The 10402-nt window shown below is 36.1% G+C and overlaps 2 protein-coding genes across 2 annotated transcripts; one reads left to right on the top strand and one right to left on the bottom strand.

The window, feature by feature from the left end:
* Positions 1-254: 254 nt before the first annotated feature.
* On the bottom strand, positions 255-2549 carry LOC106297296. Its single transcript, XM_013733569.1, has 3 exons — positions 2545-2549; positions 2049-2125; positions 255-1900 (listed from the first exon to the last, which is right to left on the bottom strand). Exons 1-3 carry the CDS (start codon positions 2547-2549, stop codon positions 255-257), a joined length of 1728 nt encoding a protein of 575 aa, XP_013589023.1.
* Positions 2550-6805: 4256 nt separating this feature from the next.
* LOC106299414 (AP2-like ethylene-responsive transcription factor PLT2) lies at positions 6806-9861 on the top strand. Its single transcript, XM_013735508.1, has 9 exons — positions 6806-6872; positions 6967-7171; positions 7362-7812; positions 7914-7996; positions 8149-8157; positions 8265-8353; positions 8456-8529; positions 8643-8770; positions 9007-9861. Exons 2-9 carry the CDS (start codon positions 7033-7035, stop codon positions 9714-9716), a joined length of 1683 nt encoding a protein of 560 aa, XP_013590962.1. The 5' UTR covers positions 6806-6872; positions 6967-7032; the 3' UTR covers positions 9717-9861.
* The last annotated feature ends 541 nt before the right edge of the window (positions 9862-10402 follow it).

Here is a 10402-nt window from a genome sequence, read left to right on the forward strand (position 1 = left end):
ATTAAACCGAAAAATAAAGGTAAAAGCCTGGTCCCCGTCGCAACGGCGCCAAAACTTGATACACTAGAAATGAATCATTGCTACTGTCAAGGTAACCGTGGTAATTGTAATATTTGAGATTCAATCCAGAGGACCAGCTTAATATTGAACTCATAAGAGTAAAGAGTAAACTGGTCCTCTGGATTGAATCTCAAATATTACAATTACCACTGTTAACTTGACAGTAGCAAAGATTCATTTCTAGTGTATCAGCTTCAATGGGACCAGGCGGTGACGCTGGAGATGCCACTAACGACCATAATGTCGCCATCAGATATGTGCTTCTCGAATTCGGCCTTAGGGACCGTCAACAATGTATTGCCAAGAGCTGTCTTCGGCGTGTCATGTTTTGTGATGGCACTTGGTTCAGGTTGCTCTTTGGGCGGGAGGAGTGTGACTGTGCGGTCGCCAAACAGAAAACTGTATGTGTTTGCTTTTCTGCGATGTATGGCATCCCGATAAAACTGCCACGGTCGACCCAATAACAAGTGACAAGCATCCATTGGAACAACATCAAATGCTGTCGTGTCCTTGTAGTGGCCGATGGAAAACGTGAGGCCGACTTGCTGTGAAACATTTATCTTTGTGCCATTGTTAAGCCATGCTAATGTGTATGGAGATGGGTGAGGTTGAACAACCAATCCCAATTTTGTCACTGCATCTTGAGAGATAACATTGGCACAACTGCCCGAATCGATAATGAGTTTGCAAACTCTGCCATTGATGGTACAAGTTGAACGGAACAAGTTTGTCCGTAACCAAGATTCTTGCAATGCCTTGGGTACTAAGCAGTTTCGACGTACGACCAAGCTAAGGCCAACATCTCCATGTAAAGCATCTGTGGATTCATCAGGGTCGTTTTCGTAGTTGTCATACTGTGGTTCATCATCCTCTGCTTCTTGAATGACGAGGCCATGTCGAGTCTTGTTAGGATAGGACGTTTGTATGTGCCGTCGTTCGCCACAGGTGAAACACCGCAGTGCGTTCGTGCACGGAGGACAGGAGTTCGCAATAGTGTATGTGTTGGTCCCGGTCTTAGGCGTATCCGAACGTGTTTGTGTGCCATCAGTAGTACTCTGCACTATTGTGTCTGAAGCAAACGCGTTTGTAAAGCGAGCTCGAGAAGTCGACGATCCTAAGGATCGAAGTTGAAGCTCCATTGAAACCGCTCGTTGATGAGCTTTGGAGACCGTGGATGGGTTGAATTGAGCTAGTGCCACCTGTAGTTGATATCGAAGGCCACCAATGAATCTAGAAATAAGTTGTTGTTGAGTTGCACTGGTCGTCATCCTTGCGGTCATGTAAAAGAATTCAGTAGCATACTCGTCCACTGAACGTGTTCCTTGCCTCAAATTTTGTAATTTGTTATACAAGGTTCGTTCATAGTTGAACGGCAAGAACCCGCGACGCATATGCTTGGTGAGGCGATCCCATGAGTTGATACAAGCTTTGTTTGCTTGACGACGAGATTCTTTAAGCTGCTGCCACCACGCCATAGCTTGTCCTTTGAAACGGGTCACCACCATTGAAACACGAGCGTCATCAGGAACCTGACGGAACTCCAAGATTTCTTCAACCATGTTGAGCCAGTCGATGAAGTCTTCCAGATTCAAAGTTCCCTGAAACTCCGGGATATCCGATTTGAAGCTTGCTTCCCAGCGAATAGGCTGGTTAACCCTCTGTTCCTGGTTATCACCGTGAGCGTTGTTGCGCCGTCCACGTTGGTTTGGTCCTCCGTCCGCGAATACGTTGTCCACCACGTCTTCGTCGTCGGATGCAATGATTTGTTCATCACGTTGTTGATGTTGATTTTGAGGGTTGTCTCCCTGAGCCGCACATTGACCGTGGTGCTCTTGTAACACTGTTTGTAACGCAGTAGTTACAGAAGTTTGTAAGGCCGCTTGTAATTCGGTGAGTCGTATTTCTTCTAATTGATCGTCTGTGAGTTTTCATGGCGCCATGATCGATCGTTTAGGCTAAGAAACTAAACGACTGGCTCTGATACCAACTGATAGAGTACGCGATAGTAACCGATAGATGTAGCTTCAATTGTTTAGTCTTAGAATGCCCAAGAGAACCTACGAGCCTGTTTCCGTTGAGATCACCTATGATCTAGCCGTAAACAAGAGATTGAAAGCAAAGCTTCTGTTTTATAAATTGATAATAATGTGTCCCTTACAAAGCCAAGAGATCACTATTTATATAACTATGAAAAGTCCTAAATCCCTAGGGATTATAATCTAACAATTGATCCTTAAGCCTTAAGCTTTATCTCTAAAAGGAAATAGAAAGTATCGGTTAATGAAAACCATAACAATAAAGGAAAACCAAACTAAAGCCGAAAAGGAAAGGACGAAGCACGCTGCATCAGAAATTATGTGGTTTCTTAGTACAAGGTTTCAAGCATGAAAGACACCAATGACATAATTGTATAACATACTCCAAATGAGGAAAAACATGAAACATAAATATTTGAGTTCTAGCTAGTGTTTCATTATTAAGTACCCCATGTTGATTAGTTAACCTCTTTATTCTAAATATGCTGGCTTCCCAAGACTGCTTATAATTTAGGATAATATGATGCACGTATATATATAGCAATGGTTATTAAGATTATCTTTAATTTATACTACTATTTTGAGTGGGTTCAATTCGGCTTGGGTGTAGACTGAATCCCCTCTTTTTGAATTAATCAATCTCTGTTTGCTAAAAAAAAATACTTCAAAACTTTATAATTTAGATATTTTTCTCTCATAGGTATTTTTATGAGCTTAACTTTGTTATATCAACTATTAAGGATCTATAGATATCATGTATACAATGGTGGCAGGTTGTACAATGTCGTAGACTTCACAATCAATATGTTCATACATACGTGGGTTTTGACAGTGATTCAATATGTATAATTTTTTGTCATCCACAAAGACTCAAGTATAATATTTTGCAAATCTTTTGCGTATAATTAATGTAGTGTATGTAAAACTATATTGGTACAAATAGTTCAAAGTATCTACCAGGTGTAAGATGTGAAATTTATTATTTTAAGAAAATTAGTCTAATCCCAATAATCATATATATCATGTAACGTTACTGAGTAAAGAAGTGTTATTTCAGTGCCATCCGATCCGTTTTAAGTTTGATACGACGATATTCTGATTTGCTCAAATGGTACCACGAAGTAATTTGGATCTACTGAGGATTTAACATTTCAATTCTGGTTCAAATGGTTTCTTAAACCGTAAATGTAGGTATGTATTAGAATCTAAGTCAACGAAAAACAAAATAGTGAATCGGGATCAAGGCTGGATTTGAGATTGAGTGGATCATAAACATTTGAAAACAAATTTTATATAAAAAGAAAGTTTTCAAAAAATTTGGAGGTCATCCGATTTATAAATGTTAACTCTAAATTTTTTTAGGGCTAGACGAATGTTTCATAGACTGCCATTATTGGGATTGTATTCTTGTTCATGCATTTTAGTAAAAACCTTTTTATCAAAGTGGTTTCATTTTCTCTGTGTCTGATATGTTTTATTAGATTGCAGGCAAATGCGACTGACTGGAAGAAGAAATCGACAATATCTGATCAAAAAAATCCATACGCGATGGTGGAGATATCATAACTCATAAGAAATAAAACAGCAATAACTAAAATATCGCGAATAATAAAAAAAAGCCATAGCCGGTGACTAGAGTCAGCAAATTGCATAATCTCCTACACTCGTCTCGACACACACACATTTCAACTTCTTAAATTGTTCCCAGTTTCTGCAAGTTTTCTTTCTTTTATTATTTTCAGACATAACCTGAAGAATTCCTTTATAAATCGAGTTGATCTTTTGCAATATACTACTATTAGTTTGTAGGTTTATTTCAATTTTATTTATTTCTATCATAAACCTTTTTCACATTCTTTTTTTCTTTTGTCTGATTCCTTCTAAGAAAAACTTTCTTTTTGTGTGTGTACAATACATGTTTCTTTCAATAAGAGAAAGTAACTTTAAAAAACTCCAACTTGGTTTGGTAAGTACTTTACTACATAATAAAGTTTACGATTAGACCTTTCAAGATAATAAAGCGTCACTGCTCCTGGGCTTTTCTTAATATACAGTTGTGGTTTTTTTGCATTTGTAGTTCTAATTTGTCAACATTTCTTAAGGTAATCAACTTATGGAGAGAGAAAATTTGTTTTCTGGAAATTTAGATGGCTACACTTTGTCTTGTTAAATTTTCTCAGTCACACTCAAGTTATTTTTATATTAAATTTAGGAAAGAAGCTATTAGTTTGGCAAAACAATATAGTAAAACTAAAATGGCAGCCTCTGATTCCCTTTCGTCTGTTATTTTACTTAAATCTTCTAAAATAATATGAATCAGATCACTGTCCTTACAATCATATGATCACAGTTGCATCATTTCGTTATTTGATTATTATTCATTAGATTCTAGGAGCATTAACTATCTGAGACGCACCAGTCTGAACTCTGAGTAAGTTCAGTTTAGAGGAAAGCGCAAAAAGGGCACTTATTAATTATTTTCTACACAATTCACATTTTCATATATTAAAAACACAGTCGTAAATAAATTTAAGGAACATATATAATGTCATTGCTACGAAAGAAAACAAAAACTTTATTTGAAGCAGACTTATATACCTTTAAGATATTGACATATATATTTATGTGCACCCTAACCTTCTTTGTGTTTTTGGCACTAATGGAAAATACAAACAACATATTTATATTACTACATAGTTTGGCATGCATAGAGATATATGTAGTTCTTTATTGCTAGTATTTTGGTGTTAATATTTTAATACTAATACAATATGTAAACTATATAATTATAATTTTTTTTTGTCATCGACTATATAATTATAATGTATGTATAAATATATAACAAATGATCTTAAGAAGTGGAACATCAAAACTAAGATCATAATTTTAGTATCAACGTACTCTCGTCACTCGTCACTCGTCACTCGTCACATGGGAACTCGATCGTTTTCTTTTCTTGAGGAGTAGCGTTTAGTGTTAAAAATTGACTATTATCTCTACGGTGAATTAAACAAGCTCCAACAAATTCACAGTCAGAGATAAGTAATAATCAATTTTTGTACGATGTTGCTAATACTTTTGTAATCACTTAACTCTATTTAATGAAGATTTTGGTGTACAAAAAAAATTCTTACGGTGAATGTGCAAAAAATTAATATTTTGTCATATGATAGTAGAAACGGTGTTATTGATCATGGATGATACAAATGCACGCGACTAAACAAAGGCCTGGCTCCTAGCACAAGGCAAGCTTCTAGTGTGCATAGAACATTAGCTAAGTGTAACTTAAAATTTTATGTTACTTTTATTTGTTATTTAATTTTAATTTTTTAAACAATATCTCGCTTTGACGGGTGCGGAATCCGATTAATTGGTCAACATATTTTATCTCGGGAAAGCAAAATAAAATCTCACCCAAATTCTTTTTCCATGTTCTAATTTCAGTTTACATGATAAAATATACTAAAATGGAATTATATCTAATTAAAACATTCTGTTATTCGAGAACAAAGATTATACTTATTATATTTTTCTCCTTTCTCCCTTATATTCAAATTATTTTGAACAAAGAGTGACTTTTACCCTTTCAAATGCGCTTTGTAAATATTTAATTAATTACGTCGCTTTATATAATATTGCATTTCCGTACTACATGCAGAAGATGAGTAAACTCGGGGATCTACAAATATACTACTATAGTTTCAGAGGATCGATCCAGTTGTTGTATTATGTACGTATATTATCTTTGATTCATTTCAATGCGATTGTGTGCACACGTAGACGTATACGAATACGTAGTCATGCGGTTACACATGTATATGTATAATGGATATGTAAGTACATGTGTATGTAAAGATGTGAGAGAGAATATGGTCAATGGTAAGAGAATGAGATATGATTTGCAGTGTGGGAATGCTGGGCTTTGGGGGGTCATTAATCGCAGTAAACGAGGGACGTGAGTTCCAACAATCCAAGTGGGTGTATTTAGAGAGTTCAATTTTCTTTTGGTATTAAATATATTCAAGTGATAATTTTGCTTTTAGGGTTTTCACAAATTTTTTTTTGCTTTTAGGGTTTGGATTATTTTTTCCAGTTGCAAGTAGATTTGTCTTATTTACGACACTAGCGTCCTTATTTATTGCAATATCAGATCATGATTAATCTGAATTCTTAATTTGGAATTTTTAATTCATGATTCGATATTTTTTTTTACACTTTTCTAATAAGAACCGATTTTTATATCTTTTATTTAAAAGACAATTTTTAATTTTTCTTAGTTAAAAAGTAAGAAACGATTCTTAATCGAAGTTAAGAACCCCATTCTAAGAGTCCGGGTTAATCATGGTCTCATATACCAGATACCGTTGAACATGTGAAGTGTAATATTTGTATTAATTTAGCAAACATTAACTTAAAGGCACTTCATTGTATTATTGTGGTTGGTATGTTGTTCTGCATAATAGCACTATATATATTTCTAATTGTATATATATATATATATATATATATATATACACATGTATATTTTTTTGGGTCAAATATATACACATGTATAATTTGCATCATTTCTACGGTTGATAATTAAATTAAGATAATCCTTAATAGGCTTAATTATAAAAACATTTAAAGCGAACATGTGTAATAGGTTTAACTTTATAACCTGTTTGGCTTCCTAAAAATTAACTTTCAACACTTTAACACATATCTTCTTCTCCTTGGTTTAAACCCCTCAAGTTACAAGAAGGGGAGAGAGTTTTTAGAGAGAGAAGGTACAAGGTAACGATTGTGTTGATCTTTTTTTCTCCTCAATCCTTGATAAGTAACCCCTCTTTCTTTTATAAGTCTCTAATCGATTTGTGTTTCTTCTCAGTTCATATCATTGCAGGATCATATATATCGTACTGATTTAAGTTTTGATTCCAAAGAGGAGAAGAAAATGAATTCAAACAATTGGCTTGCCTTTCCTCTATCACCAACTCACTCTTCTTTGCCTCCTCACATCCACTCTTCACAAACCTCTCATTTCAACCTGGGCCTGGTCAACGACAATATGGACAACCCTTTTCAAAACCAAGGTATACATACGTAAATGCACATTTTGTTTCTATATATATGTTCATGTTCATGTAAATGTGAAATTCTTTTATTTTTCGAAATATATGTAAATCATGTATTTATAGTAATTATTCGGATGTAACTAGTTGCACATGTTAAATCTTCGCTTTTTTAATTTTTTTTTCTTTCGTAAATATGGTGCTTTCTCAGAATGGAATATGACCAATCCACACGGTGGAGGCGGTGAAGGAGGAGGGGTTCCAAAAGTGGCTGATTTTTTAGGAGTTGGCAAATCAGAGATTCATCAAGCCGACCACAACCTCGTACCTTGCAACGACATTCATCAAACCAATGACTCAGATTACTACTTCCAAACCAACAGCTTGTTACCTACCGTTGTCACTTGTGCCTCTAACACTCCTAATAACTATGAGCTTCAAGAGAGTGCTCACAATTTACAATCTCTCACTCTTTCCATGGGAAGTACTAGAGCTGCTGCCGCTGCCGCTGCCGCCACCGTTAAAACCTCACCGGATGATATTAGCACTGATAATAGTAGTAGCACTACTAACACAGGTGGAGGAGCCATCGTTGAAGCTACACCGAGAAGGACCTTGGAAACTTTTGGACAACGAACTTCTATCTATCGTGGCGTTACAAGGTCTTTATGAGATCAACTCTTAAAGCCGTCTGATTTTTCTTTTGAGTTTAGTAAATAAATGAGTTTATAAATATTTTGTATTTTTATCTTGGGTGTTATAGACATAGATGGACCGGTAGATACGAAGCTCATCTCTGGGATAATAGTTGTCGAAGAGAAGGACAATCAAGGAAAGGAAGACAAGGTAAGTATACTTGATTAATTACTTAATGAGGCTCCTCTTTTGGTCTCATCTAAGTAGATATTATATTTTAGACTACGTAATGCTAATTATTCTCCTCATCATTCTTATGTTTTTGATGCTTGAACCTTGGGACTTCTTCGAAATCTCTACAGTTTACTTAGGTGAGTATACTTATATTACTCTTATTTTTTGGCTCTCGATTATACTTTGATTTATAAAACAGAACACTGTTTTGTTTAAGCGGGTTATAACTTATAACTAAATTCAGGTGGGTATGACAAAGAAGAGAAAGCAGCAAGAGCATATGATTTAGCTGCACTTAAATACTGGGGCCCCTCTACTACAACCAACTTTCCTGTAAGCTATTTTAAATTCTCATCGATATATTTCCGTATGATTCTAATCGTTAATTATAATGGTTGAGACTATTGTTATTTCCAACTCTTTTACTTATTTTAGGTTACTAACTACGAAAAGGAAGTTGAGGAGATGAAACACATGACGAGACAAGAGTCTGTGGCTGCTATTAGAAGGTTGGCTTAACTTCATTCTTTAATGTCTATGTTGCATAGTTTTAATACAATATACATATATATACATATATATGGTAGTGTTCTAATCAAAGAACTTTCGTCATCCATTGCAGGAAAAGTAGTGGATTCTCGCGTGGTGCATCGATGTATCGCGGAGTAACAAGGCATCATCAACATGGAAGATGGCAAGCTAGGATCGGCCGAGTTGCCGGAAACAAAGATCTCTACTTGGGAACTTTCAGTGAGTATATACTATTTTAATATATAAATATATGAATATATCTCTATACCAAATTTTGATACAATTTTCTCCTATATATATGAACCGCACTATCACGACCTGTCTCAAATTATATGGATATCGGTATATTTAGAGATCAATTTAATATTGCAATATAACAATCGATAGATATCCATATATGTAGAAAATTCTGAGAATACAAGATTGTTATGGTTATATTAGTCTGTTTTGCTCAGGCACGGAGGAAGAAGCAGCAGAAGCATACGACATAGCTGCAATAAAGTTTCGAGGTCTAAACGCGGTTACAAACTTTGAGATAAACCGCTACGACGTGAAAGCCATCCTAGAGAGTAACACACTTCCTATAGGAGGTGGTGCGGCTAAACGTCTCAAAGAAGCTCAAGCTCTTGAATCATCAAGAAAACGCGAGGAAATGATAGCACTGAGCTCAAACCTCCAACAGTATGGTGCACCCTCGAGCTCTAGGCTTCCTTACCCGCTAAGCATTCAACAACCTTTTGAGCATCTTCATCAGCACCAGCCTTTACTTACTCTACAGAACAACAATGATATCTCGCAGTATGATTCCTATAGTTACATCCAGACACAGCTTCATCTTCACCAACAACAAACCAACGATTATTTGCAGTCTTTTAGTCACAGCTCGCAGCTCTACAATGCTTATCTTCAGAGCAACCCTGGAATGCTTCAGGGCTTTGTCTCTGATGATAACAACAACAACACTTCAGGGTTTCTTGGAAACAATGGGATCGGTATTGGGTCAACCTCGACCGTTGGATCATCTGCTGGGGATGAGTTTTCGACGGTTAAAGTTGATTATGATATGCCTCCTTCTGGTGGAGCCACAGGGTATGGAGGATGGACTACTGGAGAGTCTGTTCAGGGATCAAATCCAGGAGGTGTTTACACAATGTGGAATGAATAAAAGGCTGGCTTATCTGTCTTTGTTTGCGAGACAAGGTAGGTTCTAAATGACAGCTATATTATTTCCTTGTCTCGCAAGTAACCGGATCGACTGTAGTTGATTAGCAGAGAATTTAGGATTTTTTTTCTGTTTCTTTTTACTTTTGACGGCGAAGATAATGAACTTGTAGACGGCAGAGTCCTCAAGGGTTAGGGTTTTATGGACAGGACACTAAGACAAGATTCATAAGTGCCCAAATTTTGTTTAAAAGCTAACCCTTCTGACTAGTACTTTCTCAAACCTGTAATTCGTTTTATAATTTTAAGATTCATATTTCTTTGATTCCCTTGTATCTTATTTCTGAATTGTTTTTTTTATAAGCCTTATCGGCTAATCCGGTTGGTCCCGGGAGGAACACACTTAGTGCTATAAAGTACACTAGCCCGAAAGCGTACCACACTGCCTGACCCGAATTTGGAATACTTTCCGACTAATGCCAGAGGGTGGACCAATCATCTGTTATGATCCACCACTACAAGAAAACATAATCTTAACGAGGGCGGTTTTCCTCGCCAATTCGTCGTAAAAGAGGCTTTACGACGAATTAGCGAGGAAACGCGTTTGCTCGTTACACGTCTGTCGTAACACATATTTCCTCGCTAATTCGTCGTAACTTAGCGAGGAATATATTTCGTCGTAAAGACGAA

The sequence above is a fragment of the Brassica oleracea genome, chromosome C6 (genome assembly GCF_000695525.1).
Source record: "Brassica oleracea var. oleracea cultivar TO1000 chromosome C6, BOL, whole genome shotgun sequence".
Classification (NCBI taxonomy): domain Eukaryota; kingdom Viridiplantae; phylum Streptophyta; class Magnoliopsida; order Brassicales; family Brassicaceae; genus Brassica; species Brassica oleracea.

Excerpts from the sequence above, each read along its gene's own strand:
- LOC106297296 (XM_013733569.1), bottom strand. Across the intron at positions 1,901-2,048 it reads TACTATCGCGTACTCTATCA|TGTTACAAGAGCACCACGGT; the intron begins GTTGGTATCAGA and ends CGTTACAAACAG.
- LOC106299414 (XM_013735508.1), top strand. The coding sequence starts at position 7,033 with ATGAATTCAAACAATTGGCTTGCCTTTCCTCTATCACCAACTCACTCT. Across the intron at positions 7,172-7,361 it reads CAACCCTTTTCAAAACCAAG|AATGGAATATGACCAATCCA; the intron begins GTATACATACGT and ends GTGCTTTCTCAG. Across the intron at positions 7,813-7,913 it reads ATCTATCGTGGCGTTACAAG|ACATAGATGGACCGGTAGAT; the intron begins GTCTTTATGAGA and ends TGGGTGTTATAG.